Raw genomic sequence first — 21753 nt, forward strand, 5'->3', positions numbered from 1 at the left:
TTTTTGTGACTCACTCAAGTTCAATAACTTATCATATCAGACCAAATTAACTCAATTTATTTTTGTTAGTTTAAATTTATAGCAATAAGATAAGATTTTGTTAGGCCCTGCAAATCCTACCCATTTTGCAATCTGGCAATCTCTACTACTGGCAATTCCATTTAAAGCACCTTCCAGCAAACAGTCTTTATGGCAATGATTGATTTGTAATTTCCAAAGTTAAAACACCTATTTTGTAAACCTTTGAAAAGAAGACCCGTGGTACTCCCAAACTTACTGGGAGCACCCTAAAACAATAGAACTAGTTTGGAATCCTTATTATAAGTGTTTAGGATAGCAGTTAATCAACTTTTAATATTTTTAAAATTAATTTGTATTGCTTGAATTAAAAGTAATAAATACTCTGAGTTCGCACATATGATATGATGTTAGATTTTGAAGTTTTTAATTTGTATTCAGAGACACACTTTTTAGTAAATTATTTTTACTTTTGGAAGTACTATATTTGCTTTCGGTAAATGAAAAAGGCTATATTTGTGGACATAATACTTAGCAAATGGAAAAGATTGGGCTTTGAATCCTAATTCTTGGGATTTTTTTAATGAAAAAGAGATCAACAAGAAGAGGTGTATATAATACAAACTCTAAACGTAATTTTCAATATTTTTTATGCGTAAATCATAATACAATGTCAAGTTTATTAGCAAGTTTGAACATTGAATTGCCAAAGAATATCCGACCATGAGATATTGCTGGTTGGTGCACAGTCACATTAATGAACTACTTGCTGTTGTTATTTTCTCTTCTATCGCAATGTAGGAAAACTTTTTTATGTCTGTGGACTAGGGTTTCATGCTCGTTATCCATCAAAACATAATTTAAATTTAACCCGTAATTCACCTTACTGTACATTAGAGTTACCTCATGCCATCAATTAGTTCTTAATTTTGATAAATGATCTGGCACTACCTTCTATTTCATCTGCTTCTAATAAGATCTCAACACCATGAATTAATCGCCGAGTTGGATCAATTAAATGGCTAAGCTATCTCAAGACACAAAAAATGATTTTTTTTTTTTATAGTAAGGCCTTGGTATTTTTCGGAAGAGGATACATAAATTGATCATGAAGGAGCTGAGTTATCGAATATTAATGTTAAAATTAGGCAACACATGGATATAAGACTAATTAAACAGATGAAGTTTTTCTTCTTCTTCTTCCATGACGAATCAAATATCGATGTAGTGGTGAGATATTTCCTTCACTATACATATATATTCACGTGTGATGTGCCAAGTTACTTAAATTGCTGCATTCAGCCTTTCGGTGACTGTTGCAAGTGGGCCTTTGCACAGTGTTCCTTTTTTCTATTTTTAGTTTAAATTTTGTGGAAAAAGCTTTCTTTACACGCCCATACCAAATCCACCCCCACTTTATCTCAAGATCTGCAAGGACAAAGCCTTACCGTTTTTAACGAATGGTTAATATATAAATGGAAAGCAAATAATAAAAATATGTTAGACTCGGATATAATTATTATAAATGATAAAATTTTATTTTAAAATATTTATTGAAGACATGAGTTTAAGACCATTGATTAAGTCAGAATAATTTATATCAGCTAATTCATGGATTCCTAGTGAAAAACTCTTTCATTGATGCGTTTAGAAGATAGGAACTAATTAATTATTGCTTAGTAAATTCATATTTTTCCCATAGTACAGAAGAGTTGCCTAATATACTTCAATTTTGTAAACTCCAAGTTTCAAGATTGAATGCTTCCCTAATATACTTCAATTATGAACACATTTTGATTACAATATTATCAAATCAATGGACTACACGAATCAGGTATTTGTCTTCTCGCTTGTTTGTTGTCCACTAACGACGGTATAGGCTATAGTCCAACAAAGTCTTCCTCAATGCTTCAATGTCTGCCATAGCAATGCAATTTAATTTGTAGCCATTTTTTTTATTATGAGGATAATTTTAAATAAAGGATGGGTAACAACATACTCTTTATCACACTCTTTCATATATGCTCTCACTTATTGATTTAAATGTATTGAAGACATTAAATTTTTGTGATTTTCAATAAATTTCAATCAATAAGAGAGAGTGTGTCACATATTACAATCCTATTATTTCTCTTTTGAAATTAATATCAAAAGTAGCTCCATAATTCAGTATGGTTGTGTGAAGATGAAGAGGGACAATGTAGCAGGCAAAGCTTCCACGAGGGCAAACCAGACATTCACAAGAAGAATGTTCCATGAAAGTGAAAGCCTTAGCTGGAAGAAGGTTTCCAAGAAGGCTTAGCCAAGAGGAAACAGAGTTAAGGGGCATTTGGATGGCATTCAAATGATGGTACTATGTTTTGACTCATAGCTATTTGTCTTCTTGTAAGCATTGTGCAAATGCCTTGCACCAATTGGGATGCGCCCTTCATCTATTGTCTATCAATGGGTCTTAGTGTTGCCTTAAAAACAAATAAATCGCTTTGGATTCTTGTTAAAGCTAACTGCTATTATCTCTCCCCAGCTGAAAGGGTGTGTCACATATATTTGCATATCGTCAAGTGGGTCATATGATTATTGAGTACTTCCATACTACTAGCTTACAAATTTGAGTCACAGTTAGAGCAAATTTTGAGGAAGGAATTGAAGGATGGATGACTCTATTGGGATAACTCTGGAGTGATGGACGCAGAACCTTAGAAACTCTCCACACACAGTAAAGTTAGAAACCAATAAGATTTAATTCAAACGTTATAATAAACTTTAGAGGGTTGTTTTAATTTTCTTCAATTTCTCTTGTGGACAAAAGGGAAAACCTATAGCATACAAAATACACTAAACAAGACTTGTTCATTACAAAGGAGGAGCAAGGCCTCCCCTTCATATCAGTATTACTATAGTGGTGAGCTAATTAAGGTTAGTCTTGTTGGTAAGAATAAGATTTATATCCCTCTACAATTTGGGTTTGAATCACACTACTATAGTGAAGATTTCATGAATAATTTGTACATACTTCAATAAATATTCTTCATTACAAAAGAGAAACAGGATTTTCCTTTAACATGAATACTAATATAACTGTAAACTAACAAAAATTAGTAAGAATAACACTTATATCACACAAGGATTTAGATTTGAATTTCACTACAAATGTATAGACTTCGTTAGTGAATAATTTATAAATACTTTTATAAGTATTTTTTAAATCGTGATACTTGTTCTAATATATCATATTCCTGATTTTGTCGAGTTATTGAAGTTTGATTCACCTAAACTTTTATTAGATAAAAAAAACATATATCCGTCCAAAAAATGACCTAAAGCAACTATGCTTAGAAGGCCATTGCAATGGCCTCCATGTTTAGTATTTAGATGCATTAGTACATAATGCTTAGCTAGCTAGTGGCCCTTAGAAATTTAATGTGCAGTTATGTACGTATAAGAAAATACTAGAGACAGAGTAAACAGATAAACAACTAGAATAATGTGGTTTGCTTCCATGTTTAGCTTTGTAATCTCAGTACTGAATGATGGGACTATGACATGTAGAGACACCCCGTACAAGTGCAACTGTTACACCGCTTTCAGGTTTGTCCACATGATCTTTTTCACTTTCTAGCTTCTTTCCCACATCCCATTTTCTTTTTCCCCCTTCAAAGGGTACCTACACTTCACTCTGACTAATTTGTTAGGCATGCACAGTGTTCCTTGCCATGTTAACGATAAACGGTACCCTTTTGCAGTTTGGATCTTCACCTAACTTGGTTATTTTGTGGGGCATCTTGGTTCCATAATATATAAATTAAGCATGTTATGAAAGTGCCTATCCAAACAGCTCAGCAATTAAACAGCTGGCTAAGTTCGTGAAGGGTTCAAGTTCAAAGATTCAGAATGTTAATTGTTAATTCCAGTTTTGAAACACAGCCATGGAATCAAATCAAATAAAATAAACTTTAGCTTATAAAATTACTGCACCTTATGAGTTATACTTATCTACTAGGTGAATAAGACACTTGAAAATCAAACATGGAATTCTGAATTTGAAAAGGTAGGTTCTTTTGTTTCAAGATACATTGTCCGTATATGATTCTCAATTCTCAATGGTGATTAGGTTCAATGGTCCATTGAATGTAGGTTCGCATAATTGACCGTGTAATGAATGAAAGGCAAGACACTTTCTTAATCCAACTTCCTTCATGCTAAAAATTTCACGGTCCAAAGTTCCTTGTAGACCCTAATGAAAGAGTTTGAAGGTATCACCCTTGTCAAATAGATGTGTTCTTGTATCTTGTTCAATGCACATGCAAGATTTTTGTCCACACGTAAGACCCACTTAGAGATCTTGCAAGTAATAACATAATCACTATTAGTGAAATTTGGATAACCATTAGGAATTATAATATGCTAATATGTCATTTGCACCCAAAAGAGGTGGTAAATTTTGATTTTTCTTCTTTCCAAAAAGAGTGGTTTAATGCCTTACTCAATCGGTTGAAGAAGTAAAATAAATAAATAAATAAAATATTTTGACATCAAATTTACAAACATAGTTAAAATTTTATGTTTATTTAAGTGTCAAGATTTTGTCCTTATAAAAGAAATATGATTAAATTGAGAAAAAATGATATTTATAAATGATATTTGATTCGAATTCTTAAATGATATGAGATTTTATAACTTAAAAAAAAGTAAGTGCTAATATAAGATTTAATATTTATAACAGAGCTTACAATATAAAACCATCAGTTCTTAAACAAGAGAAAAATAGTGGAAGTTGTTTCTATATTACTCGGTTTAGAAATTCAGCTTAATTAGTTCATCATTTAACTTCTTTCACATATATCACCATTTAAACTGCTATAAATTTTATTATCAATTAAAATTTGTTTAGGTCACTATACTCTGCTTGCCTAGATGATCATATATTTATCCTACCTTATCTGTCTGTAAAGAATTTGTGGTATTACCTTCCTTGATAGATACTTTCAAATACTGTCGATTTCAGAGACAAAATGACACTGAATTTTATAATTTTGTAATGAATAATGAGTAAGGTTGATAATTAATAGTTACATATATTTGATTTGACCTCTTAGTTCTATGCGTGCCTTTGTTTCCTTCTTCAAGATCCCCTTTTCTCCATAATGCGACGGTGATAACCTTTTCATTTCAGTACAACCCATTAAAAACTGTGTAATCTTACAATTCATTTCTAAAGATTACGTTCGGTTCATTTTTTTTCTTCTTAAAATCTACTTTAAAGTTAAAGTTGCATTGAAAATAATAGCTTTAAAAATAAAATATGTTATTTAGTATTTTTTTTTAATTTTAAAGTTCCTTTTAAGTTAAAAGTTTTTGGAAAAATAATTTATTTTTTTTAATTTTATTTAAAATGAATCACTTCACTCAATGAAATAATATGTTGATAAAATATAATGTAAAATTAATTTAATTGACATAAATTTATTTTAATGATAACAAAAAATACCTCGAAATTTTAAAATATGTACACTTAGAACTTTTAGTTTATAAAATACAAAAAATATTTCAGTTAATTAAAATTAATTTTATAGATGATTCACAAATATTTTTTATATATAATATTAATTAATTAAATTTAATAATTAATGAAAAATATCAATATAGAATAAAATTAAAAAAGATGGTATTTTTGCTCGAGTTGGGATTTGATGCATGAATATATATATTTCGTGTAAACTCCAAAATAAATTCCATATTAACTTAATTAAAATATTAATTTTCTAATTATCTTCTATAAAAATAAATTGATTATTTTAAAGAGTTTTTCAACTAATGTGTTTAGCCCAATAAACTAAAAAAAATTGAGCCGATTACACTCAAGGAGGTGTTACTTAATGAATATCTCAGTTTATATTGCAAATAATTCTTAATTCTTCATATGCTTGCATTATAGTAATTTCTATATAGGAGTTTTAACTAAAGTTTTTTTTTTTTTTTTATAATCAACAGGTGTATTACTCCTCACACAGGGTTGATTTATTTTTGGGATAAAGTGATACTTTCAGGTTAAAATTTTCTATAAAAAAAAGTTAAAGGTAACTATATATCAATTATATATGCCTATTATATTAACTAGGGGAAGAGCCTCTCAAAATTTTTCAAATAATAAGTTAAATACAGTTAATAGAATAATGGTAGAATGAAAAAATTAACAATATAGAAATAAAAGGAAGTTAATGTAGGTTAGACGAAAAATTTGAAAATTTAAGAAATAGTATAAAGATAAAATTTTCCAATAAAATGTGAATATCAAAAGAAAATATTTCCTTTATTATTAGTATAGATAATACATAATCGTGCATATGAATAACATATTTCATTGAGTATTATTGTTGGATAGAAAAAACAAGCATAAGAATTTTATAAAAGAAAATTGCTTTTTAGTTGAAATTAGTCGTATATAAAAACGATAAATAATTTACACCCATGATTAAAAAAAAAACAGTGACAATTTTGAGAGAGAAAAGAGTTTTTTTGAGAATGAAGGTAATTTTTTGACACATAGTTGCACGAGTACGTGATACCATTTATATACTACTGATACAGTGAGCAATTCAGTTACTAATTGAACTAATTAACTCACTGATCTGTTCTCATCTCGTTACATTAATTAATCTTCCGCAAACTTAAAGTCGGAAGATATTGAACTAAGTTTGTATTTTGCACTGTTGAAAAATATAATGACTAGCTTGGTGAGAATAACAGCAGTTTAATTGTTTTGATGAAGGATTAATTGAAGGTATACGATGGACCTCCAACTGGGGTTGTTGAATCTTTTCCTTAACAAAGTGTTTAGTTAGAAAGTAGGGTGGTGGTTCTGAACATTCAATGCAAAACCTCGTTCATCGGTGGAGAGAGGTAGAGAGCAAAGAAAGTAAGTGGCAATGGATTAGTGGAGGAGCAACATCAAAAACATGAAAGGATTTGTTAGCATCAAATCAAATACAAGGGTAATAGAGAATGAGGTAAAGTTAATTGGACAAGAAGATACGAGTTAGACGATAAGAAATGGGGATTAGACTTAAAGAGAAAGTGCAATTCATTACATTAACATGTCTAGCTAGAAATGTATACTACTTTAACTATTTCGTGCCTAGGCATAGGCAACCATTGTGAGAAGCATTATATGATGGAATTTCCTTTCTTTTCTATCATATTTTGCTGATTTATCGGGATATTTGTTTCTTCTTTTCTTTGAATTAGATTTAAGCAATACAATGTTTTTACGCGAGAATCTCGCATTAATCTCTGGCTCTGGTCACGTTTTTTCAGCTTTATGATGTTCATAGTTCTATATATTGAATGTGTCTATCTGTCGCGTATAATCTTCTCTTAAAAAAATAAAATATTATCAAGTTTCTCTGAAGCATGGGTACTCTTAAATTCTAAAAGCTGTATCGTATACGTATAGGTCGGATTTGCCTTTGCTATGTTGATCTGAATTACTGAATATGTTGCTTAATGCTTATTAATATGTTGCATGCATATTTAGATTATATCAAAATCTAGATTAATATTTAGTATCAGAATTTTGTATATCTCTACTTTGCTTACTCTGTTCTGTTTTTGGAATTTGCTAAATTTATTGGATTTTCGGTATGATACTTCAGTACATTTTTTTTAATATATATTTTAGTTAAAAATATACTTTAAAATCTTATAATTATTAGTCTTTAGTAGTATATTTTAACGTAAGAGAGGAGGAATAGTGTATTCTACAATTTTAACATAACAAGGGAAATGTGTGGTATAAAACTTCCATCTATCAAAAGGAGCTAGAGAAGTGTAATTTATTTTAATGACGTTACATGTGTTAAATTGACTAGATCGTATGTTTTAATATAAGAGGCAAAAATAACATAATTATACATGACAATGGGTGAGTCGGAACGAATTTGATTCTTCCCATCTCTGTCCACCTTTGTCGAGGTGAGTTTTAAATTTTGATGCACTCACCTTCATTTTTATCCAATATTTTTTTTAGGAATGAAATAACTTATGGGTAATCAACTGCATTATTTTTTATAATTTAAATTTACTCATATTTTAAAATAAACTTTATATTAAGTTACTATTGAATATATTTTAATTCAAATAAAATATAAAAAATAATAAAAATTAAAGAATTAAATTATATTTTTAGTTAAATTTATTATTTTAATTTTTTCTATTTAATTATTATTATAACAATTCAAATTACTTAACTATTAAACTAATTAATTTAATTTTTTAAAATTATTAAAAAATAAATTAAAACAATAAAATCTTATATGTGTGTGTTGTTACAAATAAAAAATTGTAAACAAAAAAAATAACAAGACGGATACATGTATTTAGATATCCATCTGTGTCCTTAAAAAGTTAAGCAATACTCATACTGAGTTAAAACAGATATTGTCCATCAGGGTGAATTCAGGTGAATATATGAAATTTCTAGGTTCTTTATCATGATTAAGTATAGACATCTTTTAAGTGAGTACAGTGTAATTTTTGTTTTCTTCATTTTTTTTCTTCTTTCCACCCATATTTCTAAAAAAATGATATGTGGTGTTGTCATTTTCCTAAGTTACATAATCAAGCCCATAATATAACAATTAAGGATTCCTTTTTGTACACAAAAAACATGGTTTAAGCTTCCATAAAACAAAGTTCGTAGATTAAATCATCATATTAATAGGTTATGTTCAGTTTTTTGTTTGAGGAACTTCAAAATCAGTTTGGAGCGAGAGTAAACATATGTGATTATTATAAAAAAAAAATACATTTGTACTTGAAAATTTCATCTGAAAATTCAATTTAATAAAACCAAGACATGAGTTGTTTTTGCAAATTCATTTATAAATGTGATCGAAACTTAAATTTACAAACTTAATCAAAACATACTTTAAATTTTAAATCATAAGAAAATATTTTCTAACAACCGGAGAGCCGAACGCCTTTGGAATTGATCCTTGGCCAAATGGCTTCTTAATTGGGGATAATAAGGTGCAATACTCCTGGATTATGGTGGTTGCAACTAGTACTGTTGAACACCAGTGAGTTGTTGACACACTGTACATTGCTGTTAGTACTGTACACAACATTCATTATTGGAGTGGAAGATAGTGTTCTCACAGCTTTATCACTCTTTTGAATGGGTTGCTGTTTCTTTTGGGATTGGGTTATTTTCATTTCAGCACCTCTATTTTCCCCTACAATTGTTATGACCCTTATACCATTGGCCTCATCATAACCCGAAGGGTTTGTGTGAAGAATACCTTTCACTTTCGTTTCGTTTTCTTTGGTTTTTTCATGAGAGGAAGTGTTTGTTGCTTCGAGAGAAGGTAAGCGGGGCCATGGACGAATTGGAATTGGGTTGGCCATGGAGTTTGGAATATTGGAAATGATAAACTCGAGAGAATGAAATGATGCTAATGAGGAGGCTTGTTTGATGTGAGCATGAAAATGTACGACTCGTGCAATCCTATTTATAGATAGATGCCAGAATGAATTAATGCTGATCCAATTAGGATATCATAAAATCACAACTGAAACAAGGATTTTTTATTAGTAGTACATGAGAAAAGGGCAATGAAGAAGAAAAATACCTATAACCTATTACCTAGCTAGTAGCAAACACAAGTGAGAACATATATAGAAATTAAAGTATTAGATTCTATTGGCATTTGGCATTTCAAGCAGCTAGCACAAATATAGGTACCATCGAAGAGATGTTCCTAGAATTTGCTTTTAAGGCCCAAATTAAGTCTGATTAATTTCTAGTTTCATTAATATTCATGCGTGTACGTTTGAGAATTCAATCAAATGTACTAGCTATCATATGAAAATTCAACTGTAACATGGATATTAATTACATCTGTTTCCTTAGTTACATAGTTGCAGACCCCATCATCTAGCTACCTTTGTCAGCTTTGATACACCTGCATGGAAGGAACATTTCATCAGTTGAATTCTTCAATTGTTGTTTAAGGCCATAAAAAATCTCTTCCAAACTTTTCACGCAAACCAATATATATTTTTTGAATATTGTTCTGCACCTGAGCAGTTGTACTAATTAATCCAAGGGTTCCACTTCCCTCACTTGTTCCGATAAAATAAAACTAGATAAATACAGCCATATGAGCAATTATGGAAGGTTCTGCATTAACAAATTTACAATTTGGTGGCATCTGTAACTAACTTGATTCTTGATATGAAATGAACTAATTAATGCTTTTCATGATCATCGATCAAGAGTGGACGTTTCTGAAATTTCAGCCACCGAGAATCATATACATTGTGGAATGAGCTGAGGCTGGCATGCACCTGTGACCTGTTAGTATGATGTAGTAATTGTACGGTGGATTATGCCTTCTGTTCTCAGAGGGCCAAAATCAGGACCATTGATTACATACTCTCTTCTCCTTCTTTGTTGTATAATGACCAATCAAGGTCTCTGATTTTGCATGAATATTTTGGCTGCATGGAACTTTTTGTGGAGAGATAGAATCCTAATTTTGTTTCCAAATAATTACCTCACTCGTACTTTCTCTATGAATTCTTAATCATGTATGGTTGCCAATTAACAAGTAGAACAAATATAAAAATGACACTGAGGTTATTTGGAAACTCGAGAATATATTTGTCCAACATCACATCTTGAATAGGGCAAAGTTAGAAAATATTATTGCTAGATCGACATCTTGTATAGGGAGAAGTTAATTTCTTTTTAATTTTCTTACGATTTTTTTCACAAAATTTGCTACGGCGTTAGCAAAAAATATAATTATTTCATAAAAAAAAATCATAGAATATTATAGTGTCTTCTGTGTATTCTCGTACAAGTTTTATTTTCCATATAAAAAGCTTAATTAATGAGTCTTTCATAGTTTTTTTTATAAAAAATAATTAGGAATTGAATGAATTCTCTATTTTTTTTAATTCAGTAGCATTCGAGAATATAAAAATCATAAAAAGGAAAAAAAACTAAGGAGTGTTATTAATAAGTAGAACAAATATATCCAAACCATTACAACTATTTTATATATTATCAGCATAATTATTTTGGCTGTTCCAAATTGTTTTTTCTCAAGCTTGACACGCCTTTATTTTCTCTACCTAGTAGGCTAGACATATCAATCACACCACACAAAAGCTTAAAAATGAAAAAGGAACTAAATAACTTAAAATCACTACCAAATGGGTTTAGGTCTAGCAAATTAAATTACTTAGAATGCCACATTGAAATCAATTGCGCTGACCACTATCACGTTCCTTGAGATGGATTAATCCCTCGCCAAATTGTTTTTTTGGGATAATAAGGTGCACTCCTGGATCATGGTGTGTTAAACTAGTGTGGAACACCATTGAGTTGTTGACACACTGCACATTGCTGTTAGCATACAGGGATCTCATTTTGTGAAAGGGTTTCTTGTGGGATTTGGTTATTTGAATGCATGCACCTTTATTTTCCCCTGAAATTGTTATGACCCTTATGCCATATTGACCCCCAGAACCCGAAAGCTTGGTGTGAATACCTTTCTCTTTCATTAATTCGTTTTCTTTGGTTGTCATCATAACCTCTTTTTCATTTTTTTGGCCAATGCCATTGCCATTTCCATCAGGCTTTTCAATGTTCCCTTCAATTTGAGGCTGAGCCTTCAATTTGGCAGTTGGAAAGGTGATGGGGGTAGTGAGTTTGAGCTTTTGTTCAATTGGGCTGTGAAGATCTGGTGTTATTGGAAGAGATTTTGTGGCACTTTCATTGTTGTCATTAGAAAAGGTGTTTGTTGCTTTAAGAGAAAGTTCTGCAGTGTGAGGTTTAGGATGTGACTCTGGAGCAGGAACTGATCTTAGAGAGGCCAAGCGAGACCATGGACGAATTGGAATTGGGTTAGTCATGGTTTGGAAAATGGAAATGCTCAACTCAAACCTCAGTTACACAAGAGATATTATAACACACAAATGAGGAGGAGGTAATTTTTTGTTTGATGTGAGTATGAAAATATATGTTTCATGCAATCTTATATATAGATGGAGTCAATAATCAATGCTGATCCAATAGGAAATCATAAATCACAACTTGTTGGTCGCATAAAAGGAATAATATGTTTATTAGTGCATGAGGAAAATAATACCTATTACCTTGTACAAATTAAAACATGGAATGACGGAAAAATGTGATCAAAGCATTAGATTCGATTTGGCAATTGGCATTTGGCACGTACAGCTTCCAGCTGGCACAAGGCTTTATTCGTATATGCCAAAGTGATACAACGAAATTTTGCTTTTGGGGACTGTCTTACTGATTAATTTACACTCGATCTCATACATCGTACATTATTGAGCCTTTCCTGAATAATTCAATGCCTGTTGGAGAGAATTCGGTGCAATATATATGTAAAATGTAAAAATCCATTACAATCATCCTTGCCATATTTGTCAATATATAGTATATTTGTACATATATCCAACATTTATCAGTTTAATTAGTTCTTTAATTGTGGTTAAAAGGCCAAAAAAAATGTGAACTGTCTAGATTTAGATTCCATGTATGAAATGAACTAATGCTTTTTCATGATCAAGTGTGGACGTTTTTGAAAATTCAGCCGCAGAGAATCGTATATTGACTATTAGTATGATGTACGGTGGATTGTGCTTACTGTGCTTAGAGCGGCTCCATCGTGCTTCCAAGTAACCTCATTAATTATTCATACTTGCTCTCAACATTTTTTTCAATCATGCATGCATGCATGGTTGCCAATGCAATGAATTAACAAAATTCACTCACAGAACAAGTTGATTAATTTCCTCCTTTTGGGTGAAAGGAATAAGTTGGATTAGATTCTGCATGACAACATCAAATCTTGTATAATAGGCAAAGTTTTTATTTTTTTATTACTTCTTCGTTCCAAAATATATGATGTTTTGAAAAAAAAAATATTTCAAAATATATGTGATTTTACAAAACTAATGTTACATTAAATATTTTTTCTCAAGGATACTCTTAATAAATACTTTAGTGGGAGTAGTGTATAGGAAGAATAAATGAATCATTAGGAGTATTTGCGGGCCGATTTGGAATAGTTTTGATTAAATTTAGGTCTCAATCCAATCAAATTTAATCAATTCGATTTTCATAATTTTTTTAACCCAACACAACTGAATTCATTGATGAACAATTTTGTCCGATTCGGGTCAACGGATTATCCATTTAAATTTAGTCTTTTTTTTCTTCTTAAACCTACTATTTTGTATCATAATTCTTTCAAATATCCAATACAATTAACACAATATTATCAAATGTCTAAAAGTAGTAAAATTGATTCATTTAACACGATCAACAAAATATTATAAAATAGACTCATACAAATCAAAACAAATTATTTTTCAATGAGATTTACTATAATAGTCTGAAACACAATTATTTCCTACAAACTAATTTTTTACAACCAGATTTGCTATAACCACATTTGTTGCAACCAAATTTGTTGAAACAAATGAACAAAATATGATTCATTAATATTATAAACATGTAGAAAAAATAAATATGAAAAAAGGTGAAATAAATAACAATGTACTTGAAAGTAATATTTTAAGAAGTTTCAACACTAGTAGTCTCAACACTTAGAGTCTCAATACTCGTAGTATTTAAAGTCAAATAAAATAACTCTAAAAATTTAAGCACAACCTTGCTAGCACAAAAATTAATTGGTATTTTATACATATATAAAAATGAAATAAGGGATTACACATCTAATTCAATCTTTTTTGCTTCATTTATTTCAACTTGCAAGTTATTAACATTTTGCTTAGTAGATCTGAGCCAATTTTGGACACAAATGAGAGCTTCAACAGTAGTAGGACTCAAGGAACTATAGAATGAATCTAGAATTCTACTCCATGTACTAAATACAAACTCGGATGATACAGTACATACAAGAATAATCAATATATCTCTAGTCATACAGGAAAAAATATAATATTTGGATGCTTTTAATTTTCGTCAATTCAAAATGTAAAACTCAGTGTGATCATCTTCAACATTATCCTTCAAATACCTATCTAACTCATTTTTTTTGCACCTCACCCTATTTTTTTTTCATTTTCATCCTAAATTCATCATTCCAATCATCACCCTTATCACCTTTGTCATCATTATGTTGTGAGACCATGTTTGAAGCCAATGTACTAGAATAGGCTGAATGGCTACTAGAATGAGAAATGGAATGTTGTAGTACATATTGCTGAATCAGTTTGTGAATGAGGTTTTTCAATTTTTTTATCATGTTCATGCTCTTCTCAACATCATACATACATTTAAAACAAAATTGAATGTACTCACATTTATAATGAGGATCAAGAAAAATAGCAACAAGCAAAATGTAGTTAATTCCATCACTTTTCCAATATTTGTTAAATTTTAACTGCATATTTGTTGTCATCCTTTGTATCACTAAGTCATCACTATGCATTTAGTGATTTTTGAATACTAACTAGCTTCTTTAAAAAGTGTTGGCAGTAACATGCAATGACCCAAGAAAAAAAAAGTTGCATCATAGGAAGTTCAAAAAGATAATAAAAATACGAGCATGTTACCAATCAATCTCTTTGGGATATGTTTCCTCTTCACTAGATATGAGATTTAACATATATGCAGTAGCGCTAAAATGCATGCTTATATTTTTCAGCAACATCTAACATCAAATAAGTAGAGTTTCACCTAATTGATACATTAAGTATTAGCATGACCTTAGTGGATGCACTTACTTCTTCAACACACCTCTTAAAACTTGCAAATCTACTTGGAGAAGACTTCACAAACTTACATGCAACTCTTATTTTTCTAATGGATAGGTAAATTTCTTTCAATCCATCACTAACAATTAATTCAAAACATGAGCAAAACATCACATATGCATGAACTCTCCATTCAACAAAGTATGTCCATTCCAAACACTCAATGCTCTAGCTAAATATGAAATAACTAAGTTATTAGAACTTGCATTATCCACTGTTACAACAAACTTTTGAAATCATCCATTCTTTTAAACAATTCTTTCACCTTTCATCAATGTAACTGTCACACACATGTAATTCATATCTGGAATTGACGTCCAAGTATCCGTAGTAAGTGAAACTATTTGTTTATTTACAGACAACACATGCTTCAACTTCTCCTTTTCATCATTAAACACATGCATGCAATATCATCTTTAGGTTGAGATTAAAATGTCATCAAATCACATATCTTAAGAAAAGTATAATAAGAAATATTTTCTTTAGTAATAATTTCTATTTTACTATATAAAACCTTTAAATTTGAAAATAAAAATATAGAAATAGATCATTTAAATCAGGAAATGTCAAGGTCGTGTTTATTAATTTTATTTAATGTATAAAATTTAAATTTCAATAATAATATTTTAAAAAATATAAAAGAATAAAATCTGATGTTCATTTGTTCCAAAAAAAATTCGGGTGTTCATACTTGATGTAAAAGAAATTATGTAACTTTTTTGCATCCAAAAAAGAGTACTATATACTAATCAACCCCATTTGTAACATAAGAATGAATTAAAGGTGGGGAGGTAATTAAACGTTCAAATGAAGGTGTATTGCTTTCGAATTTAACTTTTTTAACTAGGCCCAGCGTGCGCTCCTGCCTGCATATTTTATAATAAAAGTTTGACTTTTATATATATATGGTTGACTATGGCTCACATTTATTCTATAATTCATGAAACGCACAAACAACCGTCGAGTGTTGGAGCTTGAAGCTTTTCATTTGGGAGACAGAAGAATATGTACTCTATCCAAGAATTCATTCATAAAAGTATGCTTGCATATATACTTCCAAACATTTTTAATGTTTAAATATCCAGAAAATAACAAGGCTTTTCGTGAATAAATTTATACAAGGATGCTATACTTTATCTTAGCTTGAAACCAACAAATACATGGGCCATACTTTTTATTCATCGAATAATGTTAGTTCTTTCTTCTTTTTTTATTTACGGAAACAAACTAATGGAATTCAAATGATAATTAAATGAGTTATACAGGTTGAAACTTGATTAAAAAAAATGGAGATTAAGTATAAATGGAGCCAGCCTCGTACAGAAATGAACAACGGCATTGACTTGCTTTTTAACAAAACCAAAACTAAAACTTTGATGATTAAAAAATGAAAACGGACGATTAGATTCAGCTTCCATTGGGGAAGAGATTTTTATCTTAAAAAAAAAATTGTCAGCATTTGATTAAGGGAAAAAAAAAATAGCCATCACATCACATTTTAATTTAAAATTTAAATTTATAATTTTCTCTTTACTTATGTGATATTAAATTTTTTCATCTTTATTCAATGTGAAACTCGGCCTATAAAAAAAAAACCCTAAAGGTGTAAAGAGAGTATCAGATTAAGATAGACAACATTGGCTGATGGGTCCACTGTCATGTCACCGAGGAAAATAAAAACGATTTACATTGCCATAAATCCCGAAGTTACTTTTGGAATCTGATTTCACTACTCTACAACTACCCAATTAATTACAATGACATTTATATTCGTCTCCTTCACTTTTAATTAAACACACTTCTACACCTTATTCAAGAAAAAGAAAAAGTGTGATCTTAAACTATGAAATTGGGGTGATTTTGGTGTTGCAAATTGGAGTACATCTAAGGGAAACATCATTCAAGGCCAGTTTGTGAACTCAAACACTTTCAATAAAATGTCAAATCCAGTGGGAAGCTGTGACACAAATAGCAGCACGTTTAATGTATTCAAAGCAATGTGAAGACTTCTTGCTGTTTCACTCCCTCTCTGCATTGATGGTACCAATGCTGCTGAAAGTGCCCACAACACTGCAATAGCTGGAGACAAAATTTGGCCTAAACAGTCATTTTCCATACCAACAATGAACCAGAAAGCTACATGTTTGAAAACTAAAAATATACAAGAGTAAATTAAACATATTTTTTTAAAAAAAGAATATGCACATTCAAATATCAATATGTCTTGCATTTAAAACTACCTATACAGATTCTTCTTGTATAATTTATATTCATTCCCAATTTCCTAGGTGAAAAAAATGGTATATTTTGAAATAAAAAAGGAAAGATGTGTAATCTAACCATCTCATAGAGAATGATTTACTCAATGCATAATTGATCAATCTGTCGAAAAAGCTAACAAAATTGCCAAACTGTTCTAATTCATACTTTTTTTTAAAATCCTTACTCTTTTTATTTATTTTCATCATCAAATGCAAATTTAAAACTTTTACCTGCTCCTCCAAACAAATGTGGGCCTGGGAATAGCTTCCCTGTCCTAATCCAAGTGTTCAATCCTCCACCAACAGCCTCAAGCACCCCAAATCCTAGAAGTATGGATCCTGCATTATAATGCCTATCCTTGTAAGACCCTTTTAGCAGCTCTTTCCTCTCCTGAATTTCAGAAGCCAAAAAATTAGGTACTCCACAGAATTCAGCAATCCATGGATTAACAAAATCACACAAACCTTATATCTTGTACAAAATTAAAAAAAAAAAAATACATATGGGGCAAATCTTTTAACTAATGATATAATATAAGCCAGGGTCATGCTAATTTCGAAAATCAATTTCATTACATCAAGCTTAGGCAATTTTAAATTTTTAAGACAACTAGTCAATGACCATATAGAAATTTGTTGGATATAATATAACAATGGAAATCATAAAAGCAAGGATACCTCAGTAAGTTGCTGAATTTTGAGCTCAATTTCTGATGGTGGTGGCACTTCTTCTGGGGTGACTGGGGTAGGCTTCACTTGTTTCTTTAACTCATTAATCTCATTCTGAATAGTCCTCACTCTCCTCCACTGCCACCCCAAATATCCTGCCCACAAGGTGTACAAGAACAAAGAAGCCATCACAATGGGGTGTATGAGAGCAAATGTTCTTCCTTCCAATATCCCAAATTCCCCTTCAACAGCAAGTGCCACATCCTGTTTCAACAACAATTATGTCACAAAATAAGAGAGAAATAATTAGCAAGTGTTACTAAGCATGATGAGATCATAAACAACTATTGGGGCAGATAGATCCTTGCCTTTTGTTCCAATAAAAAGGGGAGTGTGATTGATGTGAGGGAAAGAGAGGCATTTTTTAGAACATTGCAAGATTGATCTAATAATATGGGAGGATCTTTTGAAACAACATTCAATCTTGAAGAGATGTGAGGAAGTGGATGAAGTTTTGGTGTTGATTTGCAGTGTGCCTTGTGAGGAAGAATGGAAAGTGTTGGGAAAGGGAGGGTAGAGGCCATGAGCAGCATCCTAGGAAGGAAGAAGAGTGAGGCAGGATCTGGGGGGTGGTGAAAAAAAAAAAATTAGAAGTCCAACGTTGGAACAGTACAAAAGATAAGGTAGCTAGGATTTGAGATTTTGAGAGTGAGATGTGAGATTACATGTAACATGTTGACATGGCACCATCCACATGTCAGTGCCGTATAATTCTCAACAAAAAGTTCAAAATACACATGTGAAGAAAATGGAAGGGGCTAGAGACAGTTAGAACTTAGAGGCTGCTTAAGGTAGTTCTACATATATTATTGAGATGCTAAAGCGTGTGAGAAAGAATAAAAGATGTCATAATAAAAGAAATTAAAATAATAAAGTGAAAGAGAGATACAGATATTATGCTTATATTATTGAAGAAAATTATGAATCTATTTATACATCTAAGAGATCATACTGTTTTAAAAATTCTTAACCTTATATATAACGCTAATTATTAGTATTGATTTTAAAAGGATTATTTATAAGTAGAAAGCAGATATGATACTATTTTAAAATTAAATAAAATTATGCATGGTTAATTATAAGCATTTTAAAAAATTGTTAGATCGAGCTTAATAACGCCCTTAAATTTTTTAATAAAGATCTGACACGAAAAATAACGGATAAAAAAAAAGGAATAACTAGCGTTTTTTAAACAGACCTAAGAAGAACTATGTTCATGAAAGTTGTTTGTCTAAATATGATTAAATAGTTTATTTAGCAAATATTTCTTTTTTTAATTTTGTGAATGATCTTAAAAAAGATTATTATTTTATATTATTTAATCGTTTCCAAAGGATCACTAATAATTGAGATCAATTAACCTTTCTTTTTTAAAGGAAATCAATTAACCTTTTTGAATGCATTGATAGGTATTTAGGTTAAATTACTTCATTAGTTGTCATTTTTTAGGAACTAAATTAAGCTAAGCCATTATGAATGATTGGATGGCTTTTCACCAAAAAATAAAATAAAATAGATAGCTGGTTTTTTCAGTCCTGATTAGATAGGTAGACTATGTTGCAAATGAAGCTTGCAACCCACATGGTTTTGGGTCTTCTCAATGTCCGTTAAGCCTTATGGACTTCTTGCCTATAAAGGATAAGCCTTTTCTTCCTGCCTCTCATTTTTTGCTTCCTGCACGGTTGCACCTCCAATATTTTTAATATCCCCTTATTACCCCTCTCTGCTTCTTCTGTTGTGCTTCTTCTCCCTTCTCAACACTATGGCAGAGATCCTATGCAACTGAACCAAACCAAAATCTTCCATCAAGAACAAACCAAATTGAAAAAACCACAATGGACAAACTTTGTCATCCAATCCATTAAGCTAGCCTAGAGGCAAACTGTAATATAGTAAGCAACAGCTTAGAACTGACTTGACCGGAATAAATAAATCAGAACTCATGGAGTAAATTTTGTTATTTCTATAGTACTTTATAATTATTTCTTTTTATTTGACAGTTTTTATTTTTTGTCCAAAATTAATCATAGCTATTAATTGATATAATTAAAAAAAAATAATACTAACAAGATATCTAATTCCTCTAAAATAATGGAATATACTTTATTTGGTTAGAAACGGCTTAATTATTTCTGGAATATTTGACAGACCATAAAAAACTGTTAGGTGCTTAGAAACTATTGGAAACAGTTTACATATATCCATCAGTACTGCTCAATTGTTTTGAGAAGCGATCTTAGTCGAGAGCTTATGCGAGTTTGGATTTTCGTGGGAAGGTTGCAAAAGTAAGTTCAAGAGTAAGATTCAATTGAAATCATATTTGGCTGTCCTTCAAAATTATGTTTGAGTAAATTTTGGCTTTAAGAGAAATAAAACTTGAAATACATTTGCAAATTGAAATTTAACACAAATTTAAATTTAATTTTTTTAATCCAAATATGCACTTAGTTAGACTATGTTTGATTTTTTTTGTTTGGAATGTTTCAAACTCAATTTAGAGTAAACTTAGTTTTATGGCGTGTTTAATTATCATAAAAATTTAAAATATATTTTTTTATTAAAATTTTGCCTAAAAATACAATTTTACAGAAACAAAACACTTAATTAGTTGTTTTTACTAATTCAGTTAGTAAATTTAAGTTGAACTTAAACTTAAAACTTAAGTTTACAAATTTTAATCCAAATATACACTCAGCAGTCTCAAGGGTTGTAGTTGGACTAAGCCGCAAAAACCATTCAACAATTTTAAGCTATGCTTGATTTTTTATTTGAGATACTCCGAATTTAGTTTGGAAAATAAACTCAATTTTCTGACATATTTAGTTATCTTTTTTGGTACAGGACGTATTTAGTTACCTAAAAGTATGTTGCACGATAAAATTTTATCTAAAAATTTAGTTTTGTAGAAGCAAAATTTGTATTACTTTATAAACTTTAATTCAAACATGTACATCATCTTGAATGGTTTTTTTAGAAGATTAAGCATTGAAACCAAAAAATGATAATCAAACAGCACCTTAATTTGCATTTTTTAAGGGTTAAGTTAAATGAACCATTGTGTCTAGCTCTTCTCTTTTTCATTTTTGTGTTGAGTATAAAAATTATCAACCATTGTGTCTTTATTGCAACCTCAAACAGTGGCCTTTAATTTAATTATTTTGGTGAATTTTCACTGACACGCAATTATTAGAAACAAGGAATGATCCTATGACAAAATTACCCTAAAGCAGTATGAAACTACCCTGCTCAAACTTTTTCTCGATCACTTTAATTATCAATCTATATATCCTAATATGTGTCGGTTACTTCACTAACCTAGAGGGAAACCTTTGTGAAGTTAATTATCATGTTGTTCCAAGACCAATAATATAAACTTGCTAAACGACGTCATAAGTCACATTACATTTTTGTTTTCTTCATTATCTTGTTTATCGATAGGGTAAACACAAACACACAAACGCTTGTTCAACATTGCAAGATTACCCGTCAAATTAATCTGATGCTTATCATTTTATTATCATCTATCTATTTACGTACGTCACGGCAATGCAAAACATTGGACGCCGACATTCTTGTAGTATTGTCTAGTTGTGCTTAAACCTAATTAGTAGATAACATTGTTAATATACATCCTCAATACTGCAAATTAACGCTAAAGTCATCAAATGCAAGAATAATAATATTTTAATATTTAATATTCATTACTTGGCGGCTGAATTTTCTCAATCAATTTCTGAATATTGCTTGCAGCCTTTTGCCCTGAACAACAGTGATACACTAGTGCCTTTCCTCCCTATATTGATTGCTTCATTAATTTCATAAGTTTTTCTGTGGTTCTCAGTTCCCTTTCATGTCTCTTTCTGAGTAAGGTTAAAGCTGGTCTTGAGTACCGTACGTATTTCAAAGTTCAACACAATCTCTTTAC

At 30.4% G+C, this 21753-nt stretch overlaps 2 protein-coding genes across 2 annotated transcripts; both read right to left on the reverse strand.

Annotated features, from left to right (window-relative positions):
- Positions 1-11286: 11286 nt before the first annotated feature.
- LOC114391058 lies at positions 11287-11940 on the reverse strand. The gene has a single exon (XM_028352058.1). The coding sequence runs from the start codon at positions 11938-11940 to the stop codon at positions 11287-11289; it is 654 nt and encodes a 217-aa protein (XP_028207859.1).
- Positions 11941-16460: 4520 nt separating this feature from the next.
- On the reverse strand, positions 16461-18514 carry LOC114389428. Its single transcript, XM_028350099.1, has 4 exons — positions 18137-18514; positions 17778-18032; positions 17331-17490; positions 16461-16917 (listed from the first exon to the last, which is right to left on the reverse strand). Exons 1-4 carry the CDS (start codon positions 18359-18361, stop codon positions 16739-16741), a joined length of 819 nt encoding a protein of 272 aa, XP_028205900.1. The 5' UTR covers positions 18362-18514; the 3' UTR covers positions 16461-16738.
- Between the last annotated feature and the right edge of the window lie 3239 nt (positions 18515-21753).

Source organism: Glycine soja, chromosome 16 (assembly GCF_004193775.1).
Source record: "Glycine soja cultivar W05 chromosome 16, ASM419377v2, whole genome shotgun sequence".
Classification (NCBI taxonomy): Eukaryota; Viridiplantae; Streptophyta; class Magnoliopsida; order Fabales; family Fabaceae; genus Glycine; species Glycine soja.